The 24030-nt window shown below is 47.0% G+C and overlaps 2 protein-coding genes across 2 annotated transcripts; one reads left to right on the forward strand and one right to left on the reverse strand.

Moving 5' to 3' along the window:
• The first annotated feature begins 625 nt into the window (after positions 1-625).
• On the forward strand, positions 626-15664 carry LRRC48 (leucine rich repeat containing 48). Its single transcript, XM_009575976.1, has 12 exons — positions 626-801; positions 2188-2304; positions 3926-4092; positions 4685-4831; positions 6049-6168; positions 7071-7183; positions 8482-8656; positions 11404-11535; positions 12820-12890; positions 13680-13803; positions 15256-15387; positions 15551-15664. Exons 1-12 carry the CDS (start codon positions 645-647, stop codon positions 15662-15664), a joined length of 1569 nt encoding a protein of 522 aa, XP_009574271.1. The 5' UTR covers positions 626-644.
• A 1125-nt stretch (positions 15665-16789) lies between these two features.
• ATPAF2 (ATP synthase mitochondrial F1 complex assembly factor 2) lies at positions 16790-22368 on the reverse strand (the record flags this gene model as incomplete). Its single annotated transcript, XM_009575977.1, has 7 exons — positions 16790-17404; positions 17973-18088; positions 19570-19682; positions 19816-19896; positions 20895-20992; positions 21818-21963; positions 22324-22368. Coding segments are annotated over 7 exons (737 nt in total), but the record flags the coding sequence as incomplete, so codon positions are not given.
• Positions 22369-24030: the final 1662 nt, after the last annotated feature.

The following is a 24030-nucleotide window of genomic DNA, read 5'->3' on the forward strand; positions in this document are numbered from 1 at the left end:
GCATCTGCATTAAGTGCCTTCTTCAGAAAATCACTGTTATTGTTTATAAATTTTCCTCCTTCCTCAAATTTGTTTTCACTTTTATTATGATGTTGGTGTTTAAAATTTAGTGAACTGCTGTTGTTGATTTTCCTATGCTATAAATACATACCTCTTATTCTATAAATCAAACTTGCCTATAATGAGAAACTTACCTTTTAAAACTAGATGAAATGGTGCACAGAGCCTTGAATGTGCCCTCTTCACGAAGGTGGGTTTCAGCAACAGGCGACTGCCATGCGATGGACCATTGCTGTTCATAGGTGCGGCACAGAGCCTCCTTTCCTGGTCTGTTTATCTGGCCAAATTCTGGCATTCTTCATGGAAAACACTCAAATATGCTGGGAAGTTTGCATGTGATCGTGCCAGGCCATTTTACAGTGCTCGGGCTGTAAGGCTGTGCTTAGAGTCGCATCAGTGACTTTGTGATAAAAGTCAAGTCTGTATTTGCTATCAACTGTGAGGTATTAGACCTTCTTAATGCTCAGCTGTGCTCTTAATTCCTTGGAATTTTCATGCCTGTTCAATGAATGTTGGAAATAGTAGCCAGGCAGTGATTTTATTTATTTTTCTTTTCTGTCTTTCAAGGCTGATACTGTCTAAAAATGAGTCAGTTATACAATAGCATTGAGCCAAACGTTATTGATGATGAAATGGTTCAGAAAGCTGTTGAAGAGCAGTATCCAGAGGACATAGGAAAGCTTGCCAAAAGGGAAGGTATTAACTTTAAGGATGTGACGGAGCTACAGCTTAGTTTTAGAAGTGAGTATCAGAATATATACTTTTTTCCCTTCTTCTTTTGTTATAGGGTAATAGAATTAATACAATCATGATTAGCTTGGATTTATTATGTGAAAAATAACATCTGGACTTACATTTTTAGTCATACCTGTATGAAGCAGTTTCATTAGAGAGAGCTGGGTGCTTTCGCTGACGGGTAACTTTAAAGCTGCTTAACTTTACGCTATTATTGTCACTGCTATTCTTATTTAACATTTATATTGTGGTGACACCTACAGGCCACAGGCCTGTTGGGCCCTTCTGTACGTGGACAAATCAAACCCTGGGCAGGCTCCGCCATCGCTGGCGATTATGTGAAAGCTATTTGGTGGATTACGGTGATTATGGTCCCATTCGGTGGCTTCCTCCAGTCATCCATAGCATTAACGCAGCTTGCCTCCTACTGTCAAACCAGTCATAAACTTGCATTCAAAAAAAGAAAAGGAAGAACATTTGGCTCAATATTTGAGTATTTTGGGGTTATGTAATTTCATGGGCAAAAACCTGCTTTTGATTATTCATTGCGTGCTCCAGTAAAACAATGCGTGTATTAGTTGAGTTCCTTAGAACAGACTCCCTGTTACCTGATCCTGCATGTATTTGTTTGCAAATACAAAATACAGAACTGTGTGAATATTTTGTGCATGCAATTCCTTGCTTTACTCTGCACTCACTAAACAACGATAGCAGCAGAGCAGCTAACGAAATCCTCTGGGAAGCCATTGCAGGAGGACAGAGAATTGGGAGTGAGAATGTTCTGTATTTTCCATCACCTTGGTCCTAATGTTTTGCTGTAGTGCCTAACGACCTGCCCTTGTGATTCTGTTTTTGGAGAAAGCTAAATGCAGGGATATTGATTAGTTCTAAACTGCAGCCTTCACACAAAGAGTAGACCCCAACTTGCTCTCCTGAGATGAGAATCCCAGGAGCAGGAGAGTAATTTACAAAAGCAGTAGCTGGCCACCACTAGCCTGCAAACGTGGAAAAAAGCAGTCCTATCACAAACCTCCCTCCTGGAGCTGGAAAGTAAAATGAAGGTCAAGGCCTCCTAGTAGTGGATTCATAAGCCACTCCTGACTGCAGGGCTGTAGTCAGCAACCCCTCAGTGACTCGTTGGCATCGCTGATGCGCAGTGTGCGCTGGTGCAGGACACTGAGGTTAACTGGGCTGTTTCATTGAAATCTCATCCAGCCAGTGGAGCTCTCAGCTCTCTAGGGCAGTCACCACACGCTATCGTAATCTGCTGAAAATCATTTTGGAGGTAAGACTGGATATGTTTTCCTTGTGCAAGATACTGTGTTCGCTAAACTGAAAGCTGTCTCACATGAAAAGCAATTTTGTGGGTTTTTTTTTTCCCTGTGGCTTTAGATATCCTGCAGATTGATAATCTGTGGCAGTTTGAGAATCTGACTAAACTGCAGCTGGACAACAACATCATTGAGAAGATAGAAGCTCTGGAGAGTCTGGTTCACCTTGTATGGCTGGGTAAGATACAGGCATATGAGGGTGGATGCCTTCACAGGTGCAAAGCAATCTGCAACAAAGCCAGAATGTCGCATTCCTTCTCAAACACGACTGATAGGAGCTTTCCCGGGGAAGGCTGTCAGCTGTCTGTGTGTTTCCTCATTTAACTGTCAAATGTCAAAATGCCTGAATATCAGAGCTGCAAAACAATCCTTCAAATGTTTAAAAACTGTTTTTTAATATATTTGGTGTGGCAGGAACAGGAAGCTGAGATTTCAAGGTTGTTTCCAGGGTTTGTACTCATATCTGGATGTGACTTTCAGAAATATTTATGGAAACACCTCTGTGATTTAGAAGCCTGTATTCTGTTTTCAAAGCTAATGCAGGCATTTTGCAGACTAGAACCCACTATCTTTACCCCTATATGCTTAAGGGCTTGTTGTCATTGTTGTCCCAAGAAGTGCCCATCCTTGTAGTCTTATGTGACTACTTACAACTAAAAACTCAGCATGCTGATAGCAGTATCACATGGTGATGCTTTTTCTCAGTTATTTAAGCACAGAATCTTAGAAATCTTAGAGCTGAAGGTATCACCTTGTTCTACCTGCATACGGGCAGGTTTTGATGCTGGGCAGATTGGTGAGCTTGCTGCCACAGATTCATAGCTTAGAGCATTCTCTGGGAACTGCAGCTACATTGCTGGTTGGCAGTGTAAATATATCCTCAGCTGTCTTAGAAAATAGCATGCAGGGCTTCAGTTCATAAGCACATCTTGAAATGTCTAATGGGTTCTTCCGCCCAGTTGTCTGCACTGTTCTCTGCACAGATGACTAATGCACTTGTGAATCAACAGCTGATCACCACAACGTAAGAGAGTGTTTTGAAGCACGCTCATGGGTTTCATTTTGCCCAAAGGCCGCAGTCGTTCAGCAGCTGCTGCAGGAGTGTCTTAGCCGTCCAGGGGCTGGGGTGATGCAAGGGGCTGGGGTGATTCAGACAGCTGGTAACCTCATCAACTCTTTGGACTCCTGAATCGCTCAGTACTTAGCCTGAGGGCAAATACTGTCCTTAGTCATGTTGAATATAGGTGTTAAGATAGATGTTCTGGCAGGGTAAGAGGAAATTTCAATGAGTGAAATAGCTAAAGTGAGTATATGCCTTTGCATACCTCCATTGACAACAGGGCGATTGTGAGCATGGAACTGGCATGTGTTGGTCCTATGGGAATGACCATGACAGTGGGCATTGGTGGCAGGCAAGAGTCTGCAAGAAACAAGGCAGGGATTGTCAAATTTGTTACAGAAATATCCCCCTTTTAGGGCATTTCCCCACCTCTTTTCTTGTATTTTGGATTTCCCCATAAGGTAGAAATCACTTTCAGGTTGTGTTGACTCTGCATGGAATACCTTCAACTGTTCCTCTCATTTAGAAGTTGCATGGATAGTTGCAAGGAGGAGATGTGAACGAATGATGATTTAATGCCGAGCCTTTCCTCTGGGACACTGAACACCCCTGAGGAAAATACTGTACATAAACTCCTAAATCAAGAACCAGGCTAAATGTAAGGTCTGAATCAGGGCGTTCTGCTAGAAATAATTTAACTTTTGCTTGTAAAACTTTTGATTTCTAAACTCTTCCCCAGACTTGTCCTTCAACAATATTGAAGTAATTGAGGGCCTGGATACCCTTGTCAAACTACAGGACCTCAGTCTCTACAATAACAGAATATCCAAAATTGAGCACATGGACACATTGCAAGAGCTGCAGATTTTCTCCATTGGAAAGAATAACCTGACCACTCTGGAAGATGTGAGTGCTCCCTGTCTTTGCAAATGTTCCCTATTAAAGGATCAAATATTCTAAAACTGACATTTGCCACTGTGTTCGAGCCCCTCCTCAGGGGAGAAAATCCTCCTTAGGATTTCACTGCCTCTGTAGTCTAAGTTATGTTTTTGGTAAGCTGTCCTGGTGTTAAGTGCTTACTACAGCTGTTTCTCTTTTAGATTATTGACTCATGGGGGCCCGGTTCTGTTACTGCTATCAGCTATGGCAAAATTCCTTCCCATGAAAGCTAGAAAAGGAATAAGTAGCTGCGTATGAGAAAAGGAGGGAGTGGAGATTAGGATTTATTTGGGGTTCTTTTGAGGGCAGCTTACCAATTTAAGACCCATGATTTGTCCACCCCATCTGCTTCTCTCTACACCCATCATTTATATATTCACAATGTGAATTTAAGTATTTCCTTTCCTGAAAGCATTAGAAACTCATAATTTAATGTCGCCTGTGTTTGGCAGCAGAGCAGGATACGTATTGCAACATAATTGTAATAAAAGCAGTGAATCTCAAGGCTGTGTGTTTCTCCAGCACTGGGAAGTACAGCATCTCTTTCCCCTCGGCCTAGGTGATCTATCTCAGGAGGTTTAAAAACTTACGCACACTGAATCTCATGGGAAACCCTCTCTGCAACGATGAGCAGTATATGCTGTTCGTTGTTGCTCATCTTCCAGACCTGGTATACTTGGACTTCAAGCTCGTGAGTGACACCACGGTAAGCATTTCTGCATTCCCTGCTTGTGAAATCGGGCACCAGCATCTTACACATCATTTGCTTCGTTGGTATGCCAGCAATATTCTAGCATTCAGGGCAGGTTCCCTACAGAAATTAGGCTTACAGAAACACGGAGTGTTTATTCTGCCTCCACCTAACAGCTGTGAACCTGTAGGCCAAATTTTATCAAATCTGACAGAGAGATAGAGGTGTCAGAGGCATGATGTCTTCACAGATTTTGTGAAAATTCAGCAGCTGTGTGTGGGAGAGGGGCCTGGCTAATGTTGCCACAGAGAGGCTGCAGCGTGAGTGCAAGCCTTCTCAGAGATCAGGGAATCTCAGAGGAGATCAGGGAAGTCATCTGGTCCAACTCCTTGAGACATAGATCCAGGGGAAAGGAGGCTTGGTGGTCCTGCTGCTCACTGAGCAATTTGTTTCAGTAGCAGACTGATGGACTATCCAGGCAAGCAGATGCCGCTGAATGCACTTCCCGCTCTTGATTTCTGAGAACAGGAGAGTGCATCCGCACCGGTAACCTGTGGGACTGCTTTTTGATCCCAGGGCTCAAAGGAACAAAGAAGGGTTTTTTTGTTTGGGTTTTTTTTAGTAACCAAAGAACATGATTCACTGTAAATTTGCTTGGCACAGAGCAGGAGCTATACTTGGAATATACTCTTACCATAGGACTGGAAGGGCTTTCCAGGCCATCGAGTCCAGTCCCTGCTCATACAGACAGTACGTCATAGAATCGCATACTTAAGTTTGTCAAGCTTCAGTTTCAAGCTAATTAGGTTCTTGCCCCTGCTACTACCTTGCTATCCACTCCTCCAAAGAGCCTTCTCCTCCCTAGTAAATGTATTAAACTCGCTAGCTCATCAAATCAGAGCTCAAATTCTAGAAGTCAAAACAGGACCTTCTGCTAAAAAAGAAAAAACAACCCTAAAGATTGTTTAGGGAGGAAACGGGGAGAGAAAAGTTTCCTGGGACTGAATTGGCTCAGATGCATTGAATGCAGAGTCAGAGTAATACGCCAACAAAAAATGGGATGAGGAATGGATTAGAAACTTCATAAGTAGTTTAATAAAAAGCCCACAAAGAAATGGAGATGCAGATGTCACTCAGATGCATGTTCTAGAAAGATCAAATTCTTCTGCCCAGATTTGTTGAGCAATGCTGGATAATCTAATAGAAATATTTTCTTTGTTTGCATTTGTCAGCGAGAAGTTGCAGTTTTAACGTATCAGGATCTTACTGAACCGTTGGAACATGAGGAGGCTCAGGCTCTGGCTCAGCTGGAGGAACAACAGGCAAAGCAGAAGGAGCTGGAGTACCACAAGGTATGGTTTTTTTGGCTGGTTGTGTATTGAAAGAAGCGCAACACATATTGACTTCTCTTTTACCTGCTTGAAGATTTAATGAGAGGTTAACATTGACTGTGCTAAAACTAAGGCTAGGATTAATCTCTGTGATCTCTGAATCTCATCTTTTGAATGAAAACAGGAACTGCTGTGGAATACACATGACGTGGGGGAGCATAATTCTTTTGGCTGAACAATGAAACTGCAGATACAGACTCTGCGAAGCTAAATAGTAAATCATACCCGAGGATCTTATCAGCCTGACATGAGATTAAGAAAATTACAGGTCTGAGGGAACTGTTAGCGTTTTCGTGGTGCAGTGACTTTTTTTTCTCCATCACACTAAGTTAATGCTTTTCATTAGTTTTATGGTTAAACTCTTCAGGGCTTTCAGAGATCACTGTAGTCCTATGAACAGACTGAAAACAAGACCACGCAGAATGGTGCTTTCAGTTGTGGTCTGCCTCTGTGTTCCAGCCCTCTAGAAGACCACACCAGCTGAAGAGCAAGAGGCGGTTAAGTGACAGGGAGGACACCTGCAGCTTCCCTCCATCCCTCCCCAAAGTCCACTGGCTCCTTATCTGAAAGGCTTAATAGCCTTGCAATATGTGGTTGTACGTGATAATGTCTTATAAGATTAAACAGTGTTTTCTATCCTTAGGCTAGAGGGTTCTAGCAGCAAAGCCACATGTGAACCAGGATGGTTTTCACTCCAGTTGCAGGGTGTTTCATGCCTTGGTTGGTATATCTGTTGTGTTGGTATCACTGTGTCTGCACCAGTGTTCCTCTGCTGGTGAAGTGCTTAGGAGAGACACATCCTGAGGACTGGCAGCAGGTTGGCACTCTTTATTTTACTTACATTGCTCTGATTCTCTTCAAAGACAGCCTTTGTTGAGTACCTGAATGGATCATTCCTGTTTGACAGTATGTACGCAGAGGATACAGAAGCTGCCAAACTGGCTTACCTCCCTGGAGTGGATGACCTGCTGCAGGCATATCCTTCCTGGGTTTAGAATACCTAGAGCTAAAATGTAATGCCTTGAGTTAAGAAGGAGGTGCATCCACAGGGACTCTTCATCCGTTGCTTTTGTGCAAGGCTGAAAGCTACATTGATCTAAGATCTGAGACAGTCTGTGTTCAATTTTGGAATGGTACCAAAAAAAACCACTGCAAGACCGTGAGACCACTGACAGCTTTAAGGCTTGATATCTCATGAAATATGAGGGCTACAAACAAATGGTTTATATTACTGGCAAGCTGGCCAACTCAGCTTGAAACATCCCATTTGTAAAACCATTCGCTTCTGTCACCAACAGGTCATGAGATTCCAGCGTTTTAAATTCTCACCATTGTAATTACCATATTTCTTTTCCTTCACTTGAATCAAACACAATTTTGGTAGCCTTCTTTTCTGACCCTTCAAGAATCAAGGCTTTGTACTTTCTTTAAGTCTGGAATCCACTTAAAGTTTAAAATGAGCTATAAGATAAATCTCTGTCAGTTAGATTGTAAGAGCGCAGTCGCTAAAATCATGTTGAAATTGAAGTGGTAGGAGATAGGAACAGACTAATCAGAATGATATGAGTCGCATATCTCACAACCTGCCAGAGCTGGAAACATGAAGTTTTCAGGCCAGCACTTTTTTCTGATCATTGCTCCTACACGGGGATCAGAAAGCAGACACCTTTTTTTCTTTTTTCTTTTCTCATTCAGATTAATAGAGCATTGTCAAGGCCAGTAACTTGACCTTCCTTAAAATTGCATTACACTGTTGGAGAAAATGCATCACGGTTTAACTACAATAGACTCTAGAAACAATTCCATTGCCAAGATAATAGCAAAAGAAAAATTGACGTTATTTTTGTGATGCTACCAAGTCAGTAGTTTATTCAGTGCTCTGGCTGTAGGCTCCAGAGCTGTATTTATTAACTACACAGGCACTGTATTCACACTTGTGAAGACAGATAGGGTTGTATGCTTCATTCCGCTGCTGTGTCAGAAAAGAGTCAGAGAAGTATATGTATTTCCATTTTTTTTTTTCCTCAAGGCCTTTTTCCCCTCAAGTTGCCACAGCTTTCTCCATACCCTTAAGGTAGCGAAATCCTATGCATAAAACGTGAATGGGTGACCCAGTCCTGCCACAGGCAGAATACTTGGCAGCCTGCTCCCAGCAAGAACCACGGAGTTTACATCACGGTAGCTTGTAACTCTTGTTGCTCAAATTTGCAGAGCTAGAAGGAACATAGCACGTTGCTCCACTGAACAAGCAAAATACCTTGACTCTGGTGTCACGTACAGGAAGGAGTTTGTCTCAGTTTGTGAGAACCTATTTAACTATGGTCTGAAAGAGTATGAAAAACGAGAAGCTGAAGTCTCTGATTTCTACGAAAGCCTTCATGAAGCATTAACAGCCAACCAGCAAGAAGGCAGGAGAATAATCCTCGACTTTGAAAATCGGAACAAAAGGGTAACATTGTTATACTTTTCTTTGTTTGATACATGATTTCTCTATGATCTACGCCAGCTTTTAATTTCACTGAGAACGAGGACAACTCCATTAAAATTAGAAAAATTATTCTGGATTTACACTGCTGTAATAGGAATCAGTACTTGATCCCTAATGGCAGAATCACAGAGTGGTTGAGGTTGGAAGTCATCTGGTCCAACTCCCCTGCTCAAGCAGGGCCACCCACAGCAGGCTGCCCGGGACCATGTTCAGACAGCTACTGAATATCTCCAAGGATGGAGACTCAACAGCCTCTCTGGGCAACCTCTTCCAGTGCTCAGTCACTGATCTTTCTTTACATGTTTCTTACAGGATAAATCCATACCAAGAAAAATAGTTGTGTTTGCCAATATAATGTCATTAACTAATACAATGTTAAAAGTTTTTAGTACTTTATGTAGGAAAAGAATTTGGGGATTGAAGTTTCAACCCTTTGGGCAAACCACAACCAGCTAACACTGGCAGCCTTCGTCTATACTGGAAATTCAGCATAGGACAAAATTAACCTGTCATAGTGTTATCTTATTGTCCACAAAGGTAAAGGTCCTTTAAGGCTTTACAGAAAAAAAGTGGCTAAACATGGTGGGGTTTTTTTACTTTTCTTTTGCCATCCAGAAAAGTTACTGGTCTTTAAGAAAATGGAAATGCTCAACCTTTCTTTTAGTTTAAATATTTTTGATGAGGTATATATTTAAAATCTGTATATAGATTTATCAGATTTAATGCCACTCCCCTTCTCTTTGAGGCCTCCAACAGCTCTTCCTTCATTGAAAAAGGGGGAAGAAAAGGAAAGAGATTGCAGGGTGTTCAGCTTGTTTTCAAGTAATTTTCTGCGTCAGTTCATTTTGTCAACAACAGCTCAAAGATCTTTAACAAAAAAATAGATAAAGTTATTGTAATCTATTTGTAGTCTTTTTAAAGCAGAAATTATCTTTTTTTCATTCCGCTCAACTACAGCCACCCATTGTGGCTGCAAAGGGCGTAGCTTCTAGCTGGATCCCTTTCTGACCATGTATAATAGATGGATCATTATTTTGTTTCCACAGAAAATATAAGGGGGGGCTAAAGCCTGGTAACACTGTCAGCTGAGCAGAGCAAGTCCCTGACAACTGACACCAGGCAGAGTCACGAGCGCTGGCTCCCTTTGAAAACCAGGTCACTTTTATTTAGGTGCCTTGCCACACGCTGGCAGCCTACTGAGTCACTCTGCGCCCAGGTCCTTGAACCTTGCTGACTCATGCTGGCAAACTGACTTCATCAGCTCTAGTCGGGACACAAGTTTGCAACCTTGCCAGAAGGCAACATATAAAGATTGAGATGCATATTCAGTTAACTTGCACTTGAATTCCCAATATATCTTCCATTAAAAAAAAAAACCAAACAAAAAACCCCACACAAAACAAACAAACAAACAAAACCCCAACAAAAATACCTAAAACAAAACCCAAAGAACCATGGGTGAGACCAGATTTTGGTCCCATGTCTTTGTCCGATGACCTGCAGATTCAGCTATGGATTGAGCTGCAAGAACAAGACACTACAGTCAGCGTGATAGTTTTCATATAAATACTGGAAGAGTTGGTGTCAAAACCAAACACTATATTTTAACAGCATTTCCCCATTCATTTAAAATTGCCAGAGGAGTTCAAAAGGAGCAGAGGTCCCAGCAGACTAAAGTCTGTAAGCCATTGTTAGGGGCTGTTTGTCTCACTGTAATCCTTTCATGTAAGCTTGGGTAACCTGTAAAATAACTCTGCTCTCTGAAGTTGGTTAAGGAGCAAAGAAGCATTAAAGGCCTTGAACTTTGAAGTTATTGCTCCCAGAGCTGCGGCTTGAATGGCTGGGGAGCTTTTTGAGCCTCCTAACTTGTTTACATTAGAAAAAAAGATACCTTGCTCTCCCCTTCCCCCCTTTTAACACTGCAAAGTTTGGGTAATCTAGTCCATTTTCAGACACAAGTCTTGGCAATTATTTTCATCAGAATTCTCTATTTTAGCCTGTTTCATTCCCTCTCAGGAGAAGTGGATTAGGCATTGAAAAACGTGTATTTTTTTTTCCTCCTATTAACGTTTGATTGTTAACTTATTTTGTACAGACTTGAAAATAATACACTGCTCAGCACAAGAGGATTTTTTTTGATCCAAGAAATCATAAATCTTGTCTGATAGAAAACTGACGTCAATGTTTAATTCTGAAGGGCAATAAATCCTTGTTGTAAGAGGAAGGCAGGCAATGATAGGTATTCCATATTCAGAATACTAAATCCTGACCCTACGGAAGTCAATCAAGATTCTCCTTGACATGAAGGGGATCAGGATTTAGGCCTGCATTTCTTTTTACAAAGTAATTGTTAATCTCATCTTCATGGCCAGCAATGTCAAAAATCTAATTTTTTTTTTTTTTACTTGAAATGTGTCAGAAAGGGAAGCACAAAGTTGGAAGCACAGAAGGGGCAAAGTCCTCTGCTGACTGGAGGATGAGGAATCGTTTTCTCCGATTTCACAGCAGTGCCCCTGGATCGGTTAGCGCAGTAGCATACCTCAGCACTGTTGACTACCCAGTATGTAAATCTGGAGACTTCCTGAATCATCACATTTCATTTCAGCTAATCAGCAGCAGGAACTTTTCTCACATATGTAACAAGTTAATTAAATTGCAATGGAGTGCTGAACACAAACTATAAGTAATTTATGTATCTCTGTGTTTAGAGGCTGGATGAGATTCATGATGCCAGTAGTTACGATATTGCTGAGTCTAAACGAGCCGAGTACAAGGAGGACATACTTCAGCTCTCAGAAGCACTCATGACCTTGGAAATGCTGATAGCTGACCAGCTGGAGGTAAGGGTCAAGCACATACCTGTGAGACCTCACATCCAGAATGTGTGGGGGGGTCATTTTTCTGTTGCTGCACCCCTCTGTTTAGTAGCCCATTGTACAAAGAGGGGAGCATTGGTCTTCCAGTCAGGCTAATGTTTTGTCTCCATCTTATTCTTTCTCTGCTCAGAGTTGATCTGGGTGAGATCAGGCCCTGCACATTGATCCATTGCAACAGATTTGAGCAAGCGCAGTACATCCTTTGCATCTATCCAAGCTGATTTCCTAGACTTTAGAGAAAGGGACTTGAGGTCATTCAGTCATTTTATAGGTCTGCGTACAGAAGTCGCTGCATAGCATGGGGTATGCATTTGGGATTCTAGAGGTGTAATTCTTTGAAGCTGATCTTTGCTATGAATAAGATTACACACATTCCTCCTCAGCTTACTGCATTTGCTTGCATAATAGCTGCCTTTTTTCTCCCCAGACTTTTCTTCAAAAACTAGGGCAGGGCTGCTAATGTGTATCTTCATTTAAAAAAAAAAAAAGTAATCTGTTTAAAAATTAGCAGGCAGGAGCTGCGGCCTGTGTGCAAATAGATGCAACAGTTTACTTTTGTGAATGTGCATGACAGAAAGCAGTAGCTCAAAATGGATTCCTCACTGCATCAGAATTGTGCCTTTTAGTGTTTTCTGAATTGGTCCTCATGTATCTGCAGTCACTCACTGATGGAATGAGCAGAAACATTCCTCCCTCCATGCCCTTCTGGATCTGCATGATTCAGGTGGCTGTATTTGAACTGTTGTATCAAGACATTAAGTGCAACACTTCACAGATTCCCCATCAGCCGTTTTTGAGAGAGGTAACAGGCAGCAGCAATTTTAGTTTCTGAGGACTAAAACAAAAGCTGCAGTAAGCCCAGGCATTGGTTATGCTTCCGACAAGAGGCTCTTCATACATACAAGGAGAGTGCAGCATGGCAGTATACAGGAATATAGCACTCTCTGTGCATTACTTAGGTGAGGGTAGAAAAGGATCAGCTGGCTTGCTCCAGACACCAGGTAAAGGTATCATTCAGTCAGCTTCCCCCAATAAACTGATTCTGATTTTCTGTCCCTTAATGAGGAAAGAAAATCTTGCAGCACTTTCAAAACACTTTAAATGCTTGAGGCAGTACAGTTTCTGACTGCTAGTAACAGCAGTGAGTCCAAATTGTAATCAGTTGTAGATTCTTCCTAGACTCCCTGACTTCCTTTTATGTTTATGCAAGTTTTCATTGTAATATTTCCTCTTTTCCCCTCTGTTAAGGAACTAATAAAGGATTTTAAAAGAAACATTGCTGTCATAGCATCAACATTCATTGAAAACGTTAAAGGGATATATCCTTTTGACAGTATGTTGGCCTGGACCTTCCAGTGATGTACGTATATCTCACTTTTAAATCCAGAAATGAGCCATCAGTATAGAATTTGATTTTTTTTTTTTTTTTAAAAATCAACAGAAAATGTCTTTTCCCAACTTTGCAGGAATGGTCATTTAAGGTGCCCAGCTTCATTCTATGGAGACTCTGGAGAGCACAAAATGAGCTAAGTTCTCCTGTGCTGAAAGTCTGCAGGACTTACGCAGCTTTCTTCCCCTTGGGAATCTTCCTTTCTTCTCCACAAAGCCATAACCAAACCCTGGGAAGATCTGGTTAGACTGTTTTCTATGTAGATTATTGCCATAGCAGACAATGAAATACCTACAATTCTTATTGAAGTTTCTTTAAATGGCTTTCATTTTTGTGTGTTGATGTCTTCTGGAATAAGGTGAGATGAGAACACCAAAGTGCTTCAGTACCAGGTTAGACTACTTTAAATATATAAATCTGTTGGCCTCGTGCAAATAATTGCACCATATTCAGAGCTTAGCTTATATCCTGGGAGGCCTCTCTCAATTTCCTTTGCAAACCTAGGCCCACTCTCAGTTCTGCATAATATATGGCAGTGAGGATGAGACCCAATGTGCGATTAAGAGCAGAAGATGTATATCCTGACATCACAGCAGCTTCTGGCAGCAGCCAGCCTCTTTCCTGTGGAGGCCCACTGTGCGGACGCTCGGTCTCTAGTTACATTTAATCTCTACAAGTGAGTGTTGTGGTCAGCTTTTTCCTTAACCATCTTCTGTACGATGACCCAGTGCCGGGACCTGGAAAACCGTCACCATGAAAAGCTGCTAGAGATCTCCATCGCCACACTGGAGAAATCAGCCAAGAATGAGCTTGACGAGGATTTGCCAGCTGATGTTCGCATGGTGAGGGCACCAAAACAATTCATCTCTGCTAGGGAGTCGGCAAGAAGAGGAGGCCACAGCCTCTTCTCAGAAGGGACAGGATTTCCAGGAGGCTCAATATAGCTAAAGCCATGGCTAAACCAGACCATAACCTCCTTGTAAGAGGCCCCAGCCGCTTGGCTGAATTGCAGTGCCGCCAGACATCTCTGCTGACTAGGACAGAGGATAACTGCACTGCAGGTTTCCCTGGGCACTGCCAGAGCTGGTGGCAGCAGCCCAGGAGAGGTGCTGAGGAAGCCTCTCTCCTGCCTCCAGCACAACTCACTTCTCTGGCTGATTTCCAGACAGCCTCAACCCAGCAGGCACTTAGGCAGCTGGTTTTGTTCAGATTCTCCCTGCTCCCTTAGGAGAATCCAAACACTGCTCTGACTTCCTTGCACCGGGGCTCTGTTTGCCTCAGTGATTTCAAAAGCCCTCCCTAGAGCTCCCCAGCCCATGAGCTGATCTGGAGGCAGGACATGACATTTCAAAATTCCACTGCGCCCTCAGTCTTGCTGTGATATCAAAGATCCCAGGAGCCTTTCAGAAAGCACAAAGATCGTTGCAGTGCTCCAGACAGCAACACCGCTGACCTTTTTGCCTCTGTTATTCCTTCATTTACTGGCTAAATGACTCGAGTTTTGCATTCGCTATGGTTTTGCTCTGTCCAGATTATCCCAACCTCCCCATTACTCCAGGTAATCAAGAGCTGACAGACACAAAACAGACCCCTTAGCCCCCCCGGGGGAGCTCCCTGCTTTATGGCCTGTGCAGATGGCTGCAGTTACGCACCGTTGCTGTGCACCCATTTTGCCTCGCTGCCATCCATTTCCACGGAGAAGCAATCTTCATTTGTTCAACAGCTGCACTTGGCTGCAGGAGGAGAGTCATTACGGTTTAGCAAAGCCACCCTCTATTTAGAGCCACAGGGGAAGTCACTGCTTCGATTAGAAGCTGGGACTCTCCAAAAATGAAGATTTACAGCCAGTGCCACTAGTGCAAGAGACCCTTCCAAGTGCGATTTTCCACTTCCCGCACCTGCTGGGCCAGGCGTGCTGGAGCATATGCAGCCTTGCTTCAACACCAGCTGCCTGCAAGGGGCCTGCCATGTGCTGCGAGGCAGCCCTGCCTGCAGCAGAGCACTCGGCAGCAGGCATTTGCTCCCTGCTCCAGCAGGTGAGGCCAAGGGTGCTGCCTCAGTTTCCCCACACGTTCTAGGGATAATACCCCATTACACCGTAGCGAGGCCCGGACATATCCTTGCAAAGGGTAAAGCACTGGATTCATCCGGATGACTAGGGCTTTGTCAGTCTGAAACAGAGGTCTGATTTTCTTCCCCTGAGCACTGTTGTTACTGTGCTGCTAGTTCCAAGCTCTGCTGCTTTCGCTGCGTGCCCACACCCCCTCCCCTCATCCGGTCACGTTACCTCCTAGCTTCTTGTGGACAAAAACACCATTGTCAACGCAGTCAATGCGTCCCATGGCATCCGCCTGCTGAAGATTGATAAGCGAGAGAGTGACATCGTCAGCAACACCAACCACTGGCAGGCCTCTGTGACAGAGAAGGTAAGAGACGCTCATGCTCAGGGGGATGGGGCACAGACAGGTCTGGCCCAAGCGGTGGGGACACTGCTAGGAAAGACGCTCCCTAACCTTTGCTGGAGCCCTCTGTTACAGCAAGGGACCCTGACAAGCCTGTGGATTCACTGCTTGGTTCCCATCTGTTCAGGCTTTCCAAAACGAGATCGACAGAAACCGCGACCGCGTCAAAGAGATCGTTCAGTACATCGACGATCTCCAGGAGGAGCTGGATAACATGGAGATCCCAGAGCCGATGGAGTAGGTCTGCCATGGGCTGGGCAGCTGCCTTAGCTGGGGGCACACAGGACAGGCCCCTGCAGCAGCACACGCAGCAGGGACGGCTGCCTCTCTATGCCTGAGCAGTCTGGAACACTTCAGGCCAAAGGCATACTTCTTCCATCCCACCATAAACTGCAAATAAAAGATACTTATTAACTCTGGAAAAGCATATGAAGCTCTGTCTCTTCCATCATGTTGGCACGAAGCCCGTGCAGACAGAGCTCAGACCTGGTCACAAGGGATTATGGATCACCTGTGAGCTGATTGAACCAAATCATCGTAGCATATCATGCCTGAAAGCTTTGGTACCTGCAAGCACAGTGGCAGGAACCTGTGAGCCACAGGCACGCGGCAGCAGCCTGGGAGAGGAGTGCTCTCCGTCAAACCACCCCCAAGATAACAGCGGGTTTCCAGCTCAGCAAGCACAAGGCTGGGGGGGCTCTGCGTGCCTGGGAGCCTTGTCTTCTCACCGCCTCTCGCAAAAGCAGCTTTCTGCAGCGTGAACAGAGCAGCCCGCAGCTAGCAGGAAGGGAAATCAATGGTTCCACAGGAGCTCACACACCGCCACTCGCAACAGCCAAGTGAGGAGTCATTAATTCCCCTCCTTGCTCGGTGACAGCAGCTGCTACGCTCACTTGTGGGCAGCTTCTGAGGAATGATGCTGGCCGGGGCAGTACTGCTCGAGGCAAGCAGCAAGGAGAAAGGTGGGAAGGTTAAATGAGAGGGTGGCTGCATATGCGCTCTGGAGAGAGACCGGGTCTCTCCGAAAGCCCCGTGGCTGGTGCTGCCTGTCATACACAGATTTAGCTTGTAGTACCCTGTGCTTCTGAAGATGGCAGGAGCCCAGGTTCCCCCCGTCTTGTTCCACGACTGCACAGTCGGCTCCCTGCTACTCCTTGGCTGCAAGGACAGGGCACCTAGCATGGAGAGGCTCACACAGAGATACAGAGGGAGCAGATCTGTTTGGTAGTTTAGTTTAGCTCAGCTCTGCTCCATGTTTTTTTTTTCCCTGCAGCCATCCCAGCACCTGCCTGGAGCCTGGCAGCTCAGGACTTACACCACGGTTTGGTGATTAAAACAAAGAAATACTCAGCAGCATTGGCTTTCAGTATCTAGCAGGGGCGTGCCTTTAATCAATCAGAGAGACCCTGGTGTTACATACAGGCACACTGAGGGATGAAGAACAGATGCAATGGAGTCTGTTTTCAGATTTCCATAACAAGTGTGTGTCAGGAGCTGGCAGCTATGAAGACATGTGGCATATGCTGGGTATGTCTGTGCCGCGCCCTGCCCAGGAAGCTGTTTCTTTCGTGGGAGCTCCTCTGATGAATTACAGACACCGGTAATGGACAGAGCTGCTGTCTTGGGGATGCAGAGGGAGCTCACCTTGACCTTTCCTCCTTGTGGGCTCAAAAACTGCTGGCTCTGCACTATGGCAGGCAGTCCAAGCGAGGAGTTGCCCATAAAGTCACAGTTCCTCGGCACGAGGCTGATCCCAGGAAAGGCAGGAGGGTGGTTACCGTCCACTGGGTCACACCAGCAATTCACAGCTGGACATTTTCCTCCTGCACCCAGCCCAGCAGCCTCAGTCCTGCAACAGCTTGTGTTTTACAGTTGAGCTCTCCGAACAGAGGTGAACAAAGAGAGTCCCAGCTGCTGCGCGAGCACGCAGCTCACACAGATCATAGTCATGGGCCCACTCCACATTGCCCCACCGCTGAATCTGAAGGAGAGGAGGAACTGAGTCAGTTCAGAACTGGATTATACGTAAAGCAACTCTCAGCCTCCCTTTTCATGTTTGTGAAACATGGGTAAGCCCCCAGGGGCTGTGCTGATAACTGACTACGGGGGTAGGGAGATCTCCAGGTGAGTGCGGTGGAAGGATGTGCTTCATCTGTACTGGGGTCTGAGGCAAAGCCCCTTAAAGGGAGGATGAAAAGATTCCCATCAACTTCAGCCACTTTTGGATTAGGGAGAGCTTCACGCCAGGCCAGTTTCCAGCAAGCAAAGCCAGCCACGACTTTGCACTTCAGATTAGAGAGGGAGGAAAGCAGCCATCTGGGTTCTGCAAAAAGAAACTGGCAGCCTCGGGAGCACTCTGGGCTATTGTGCCCATGATGTTGCTCTACAGCAGCGCACTTCAAACTCTCTCAAACAGGGAGACTGGTGGAGTGGAACCTCTCCTGCAATAGCAGGCACTTCCCTTGCCAGTTATTTGTGGTGGGAGATGCATTTGTCATGCTGAGATTATTGCTATTTGAATTATAGGGCTGTTCTGTAACATCATTTACCTGGTATTCTTCCTCCAGGCGAGACAGAAGCACGGCTTTCTCTACTGTGATGTGCCTGTCAATCAGACCCATGGACAGAATCAGAGATTTCAGCTGGGTGATTACATATTCTATACCTGGAAGGGAATAACCCAAAACAAACAAGATTCAGGCTTGTTTTCTGCAGCATTACAGCAGCATCTTCACATGCTCTGAAGAGATGGTCGGGGTGTGGTACCTCCTCAGGGATAGTGATACCTCCCACTTGCATCTGGGCACTTAAGCATCAGATCTGCATTTAACAGCAGACACAAAACACTGTTCTGGCCACTCTCACTGCAGTGACAAAGGCTATGCCTTGGAAACCGCCTCCTTTTATTCTCCCACAGACCTGCCCTGTGCAAAGGGAAGGGATACCCATCCAGGCCTGAGCCTGGATACCCATCTGGAGCTCGGCTGAAATTGCAGGGTGAGGGGGACTTGTATACTATTTGGTGATAAAAGAGCTGTCCACATCTATAACCACTCCTAGAAAAACACTGTGCAAATGTGTGTGGTGGGCTGTGCCCTGGGAGAACTGTGTTGGCAAAGGACACAGCTGCTGGGCTCGGCTGATAAAACAGCAGAGCTCTTTCCTGCCACACCACCAGCTACTGGCTTGCAAGACACCCCTCTTCAGGGCAGGAGAGCGAGTGCCTGATGGCTGGGGGACCTGAGCAAATTCCACAGACACGCACAGCCACGAGGAGGAGGAAAGAAGGCCTCAAAACTCTGAGCTGCTGAGCACTCATGGCTCAGCTCAAGCTGATAGGAAATGTAGGTGCCTGCGCATGCACACGGTCTAAGGAAGGAACTGAAGTCAGACTCGTTCTGCGCTACCAGTCTAGGCCAGACCTTGAATTTCGGGTCTAAAATTGACCAGCTGCCCAGGGCCTCCCCTTCCCCAGGGGAGGCACATGCTTTTCCCTTCCACCCTGCCTACCCGTATTACAAACTGTGAGGAGAAGAAATGATGCATCAAAATGTATCTTTCCAAGGGTAACAGAAAGGCTTCGCAAGTCCCCTCCCTGTTAACTTCCCTTAGCTGGTCAGCTAGTGTCTTCTGTGGGTTTCACTGTCTGCTGCTCATTCAAGTCTTGCATTTGAGGACTTGAGCAAAGCAAACATTACTCTGTTTCTTTATCTTTAGGTGTCATTCAGCAGTATAAAGCAAGATCAAGTGGGCTATAAGGGTGAAGGAGTGAGGACAGTGCACAGAACCATGGGCACTTGGAGCACTAAACCCCATTTCTCCTCCTGGTAACAAAGCTGGGGACTAAATCACTAGAAAGTTTGGCATTAAAGAAGTTACTTGTGCTAGGGTAGAGCAGACAGCTCGCAGGCCAACACAGTCAGACCCTGAACGCTAGTGGCACTAAGAGGAGAGTCCCTACCCGTAACAAATTACAGCTAAGGGACTGGCCTGCAGATTTAAAACATAAACCTCAACACTCCGATTATCTCAGCGTAACAGCAGGAGAGGGAAGACATTACAGTCACTTTTCTGCCCTGTAGAGAGGAACCGCCTCCTACACTGGCACAGCCTGAGCGGAGGGCTCCCCGGCGCAGCCCCTCTCACCTTGCAGGGCCCACATGTTGTAGGATGCCAGATGGCTGACGAAGGTCTCCTTGGTGCTGGCTGGGATATTTGGCCCCAGGATGCTGGTCGAGGAGCCAATTGCCACGTTGTACCTGGAATGATCACTCGGACCCTTAGAAAAGCACAGGGCTTGTGGACCTTGCAGCTCCGACAGTCACAAGCACTAGAGCTCCTGGCCTCAGCTGGGCAGGGCATAAGCAGACAGAAACATCCTTGACCTCTTACCTTTTCTCAGCCCAGGCGACAATGGGATCCCATTCATTCTTCTGCAGCTCTGCCAAGGCAGCTGGCTCCTCCACACGATAGCTGGGACATTGCAGAACAAAACCACACTGGATGTTCACTCCCAGGCTCCTGGACTGCTCCCTGCCAGGCTGGGGCACACACTTCCCAGGCTGGGAAGGAAGCTGTCCCCCACCAGACCACAGCAAGGGGAACAAGGGCCTACTGTCCATCCAGGCAGCGGCAGCAGTCACTGGGAACAACCTCCCCACTCCTCCCCAAATTCAGAGCTTTTTGTTGTTCCAGGAAGGACAATTCTATCTTACTACAAAACAGAACAGCAACCCAGCCAACAGAAAATTGCAGGTAGCCCCACGCCAGCCACAGGATGCAGCGAGGTTTAGCGGTTAGAGCAGGGGACATATCCCACTGGAACTCTTTATATGGGGCTGCTCCTTCTGCCTCACCTTGCCCAGCTCGGCTCTCCCCGCTGCCAGCCTGACCAAAGCCACAAAGGTGGATGGGGGAGTCCTGTTCCGCTCTCCCCACAGGAGCTATGCAGCTGCCAGTGGACACCACAGAGGCTGGGACTGTGAGACAGGAACTTGGGAATGAACAGGCTTGATCCTACAGCTCACAGGGACTTTTAGGAACAAAGGGCATTTTGCTACTGGTACAAGTAATCTGAGCTGCCTGTACTGGCACGGAGTACCAGGGACTGGGCTCTCAGAATCCCCCAGGCCTTTCAAAGATGTTTTCTTTTCTCCAAGAAGATCTTCATTTCCTCCTGCTCCCACCCTTGCCCAGCACAGAGGTGTCCAAAACAGAGTTCAACAGAGGACAAAATCCCCGTTCACCCTCATACCTATGCCCTTCGGGTGCACGGACACTGCACTAGGTTTGCAGACGTAGGACTGGCCTAAACAAATTCAAACCCTCGGGCTGAAACCAGGACAGATCAGAATCCTGCCACCACTGGGTTACAGTAGACATTTTCCCTCACTTCCCCCAACCACCCTTCCAAAAACCACACTGGGGCAAGACAACCTCGCCTCTGCACCAGCGGGGCCCCCATCTCGTACCAAACAGTGTCAGTCTCCAGGAACTTCACAGCCGCACGGATCAGCTGTGTTTTGTTTCGCTGCGTGGGATTGTCCAGCGCCGTGTTGCACAGTGTGGTCTGCGGGATAAAGGCAGTTTAAACTGCTGTTATTCAAGGCTTGGGGAAGCAGCAGCTTCCATTGTACAAGGCCAAGGGGAAGCAGAGGAATTTGGGGCAGACAGAGAACAGAGGAATGCAGCTAAAAGGGGTGCAAGGCCAGAACATGGCTCACATAATAGGAATCCTCTCGCTAGTTTCAGAAGCCTCGGGAGCAGGCCCATCAAGCACAGGGGAGAGGGCTCATGGACTGCTCCAAAGCTCATCCCATTTCCTCCTGCCCCAATAACACTGCCCAGCCCCTTCTCAAGTCAGTGACACAGATTCCCCGCCCAGAAAGTCACCTAGCCAGTATCTAACTGCCCTCACAACCACAAGGTTCTCCCCAGTGCCCAGCCAAAGTCCCGACCTCTTGTCCCCGGTTCCATGGGCATTAGGACAACGTGCTCTCTCCATGTTCTGTGTTTGGAGACTGTTCTCGCGTCTACACAGTCACCCCAGTTTTAGATGAACCCATGCCAATTCTACTGCAAGTACTCAGGAGAGCTGGCGCAGGCAGGACGCAGAAGGAAGCATTCTCAGAAGATGCCCCCGTCTCACACAGCCCAGCGCAACGCTTACACCCTAAAGCAGTTCTCAACCCCAAAGCGGTTCTCAACCCTTGCTCTGGAATCCATTGTGCCAACTGGCAAAGCCTTTGCCAGGTGGCAATGGCCTGGCAAACCCATCTTTAGCCCCTGGCATTTTGATTCCCTGTCTTTAATCCTGACTTCCTTGACCTGACCGCTCCCAACACACCACGTTCTGCCCCGCCGAGGTCTGGGTGCCCCGACCTGCCACGCTTACCAGGTGCATAGTGTAGAACTTGATGGTGTCTTTCTGGGAGTCCCACTCTGTTGCCACTGCAATGGCCAAGGCCTCACTGGGGACAGTGAAGAGCTTGGCCTGAGGTGTTTTCAGCTTCCGGTGGTCCAGGTTTATTTCAAAGCCTCCTGGGGAATCAGAGTATAAATCCTGGGGAATCAAAGAGGAGCAGGCACTAAGGAACAACAGACAACCCCACAGCAGGAGCAGATTCAGAGCCGGAGCTGACGGGAGCAAGGGACCAGGGATACTCGAGTTTCCCACCATCACCATCATTTTGACATACTTTTCCCCCAAATGGCCTTGGAACCTGTTTCCCACCACACAGCTTCCCTATAGATGAGGAAAGGGCACAGCAGGCTGGTGACAAATACTCCATTCGCACAGCCTGGGTTGCAGATGCACCACGCTCTTGCTGAAGAAGCGTAGGGTGATAACACCCCTCCCGGGGACCAGCCCCTCCGTCCTGTCCCGGCGGCCGTACTCACCTTCTCCTTGCGAGATGCTTACGTTCTGGTAAAACCGCTTCCTCTCTAGGGGCAAAAACAGAGCCATTCAGAGGGTAATTAGATGAAGTCTGGCCGCTTTCCCTGCTCCCCATCAGAGTCCAGAACAGACGGAGCCCTCAGTGCTGTTGAGGTGGCCTGGCCACAAAAATCCTGCCCGTTCATCCACAGCTTCCAAGCACCACACCATTTCAGCGAGCTCCACTCAACTGGGGAAGCGCCATGAAACTGGTGAAAAAACACAGTGCTGCTGTGCACAACCGGCAAGCGAACGGGACCAGCTTGACTTTGCTTCCACCAGCCCAGGCTGGGCTCTCAGCTCCCTTCGAACTGGCCTGCACTGAATTTGGCAGGGGTGGTTTCCAAAGCAGACCTGTCCCAGCATTCCTTCCCAGCCTGTAAGAGGACTTTCACTCTGGACTCAATCCTTCAAGATTTTCCCACTGCAATCACGTTTGACAAATAATCCCTGATCTGCCTTAGCTAACTCTCTCTCCCTGCTTGCTCTCACAGCAATGAGAAACCCAGCAGAGCTGGGTTAGAGGCAGGGCAGGCCACAGCGACCTCCCTGTCCACCCCTGCTGCCGCCAAACCCACCTGGTGCCAGCCCACACGCTCTCCCTCAGTGCATCTCGCTCATTCTCTGCTTTGACCTGCAGCCGATGCACCCGCTGGAAGAACCCCAACTAGTGAAGAACCACAACGGGCGGCAGGCTCAGAGCACGCAGGGGCAAGGATGCTGTTCCCTCCACTGCAACCGCCCATGGGGGCAGGTTTATTGCAGGCACACACGGTAACAGCTGGATGGTGTTGGTGACACGTCGCACACACACTGCAGCATGTCACTGAGTCACCAGGGGAGGAACCACCTCCTGCAGCCGCCTCCAGCGCACACATCCCGCTCCTGCTCAGGAGTACGCCTGCTCCACCAGCAAGGTGAGCCTGGGGGAACTGCAGGTCTCTGTTTTAAGAGCAACATCCTTTCCTACCAGCAGTTTCACGCGCTCCCAACACCTGAGAGCCGGATTACACGTGTTGCAAAAGCTTCTCTCTCTCTCACACAAGGCAGGAAGAATCTGCAAGCCATTCCCCTGACGACAGCAACCAGATTGTAAATCCCAAACCCATAAATCTACCCCGTGAAGGGTGAAGTGAGCAGGCCAGGCTGCAGGTTTATTATTCTAAGCTAAAAAAAGCACATTCCCACTGGGGAAAGGGAACAGGATTTGCTCAGGCTCAGCGACCTGCGAGCTTCGGGGCCTCAGAAAATGCCACACTGTTGAGGCACAGTTCTGCAAAGATTAACACGTGTGTACCCCAGAGGGGTCCTGAGTCACGTCCGTGGGCTCCCGACACCCCGCGATGAGTCACTGCGACTCTGCAGCCTCACCTCACACAGAATGAGACTAATTTTACTGTCCTCAAACCCACACGTTTCCAGCAAAATCTGTGGAGGAGATACATGGCCCAGAACGTGCCTAAGCCACCCCGGCTGGGTCCCGTCCCCCCAAAATCCTTAAAAACCACCAAAACACATTAGCAAACTGGTGCGCTGAGGACTTGGCCGTGCTGCCAGCGAATCCCCCAACTAATGCCAGGAGAAGGGCGCGGGGGGGAGGCCCAGCACCCGGCCACGTCACGACAAGGCCGTGGGGAGCCCGGCCCCCGCGGGGCTGTGCTGGCAGCACT

This window comes from Fulmarus glacialis, unplaced genomic scaffold, assembly GCF_000690835.1.
Source record: "Fulmarus glacialis isolate BGI_N327 unplaced genomic scaffold, ASM69083v1 scaffold1094, whole genome shotgun sequence".
Classification (NCBI taxonomy): Eukaryota; Metazoa; Chordata; class Aves; order Procellariiformes; family Procellariidae; genus Fulmarus; species Fulmarus glacialis.

Bases quoted from the DNA above. Each gene is read 5' to 3' on its own strand.
- LRRC48 (XM_009575976.1), top strand. From the start codon at position 645: ATGAGTCAGTTATACAATAGCATTGAGCCAAACGTTATTGATGATGAA. The intron at 2,305-3,925 runs GTAAGATACAGG...ACTCTTCCCCAG, and splicing joins GGTTCACCTTGTATGGCTGG to ACTTGTCCTTCAACAATATT. The intron at 8,657-11,403 runs GTAACATTGTTA...CTCTGTGTTTAG, and splicing joins TTGAAAATCGGAACAAAAGG to AGGCTGGATGAGATTCATGA.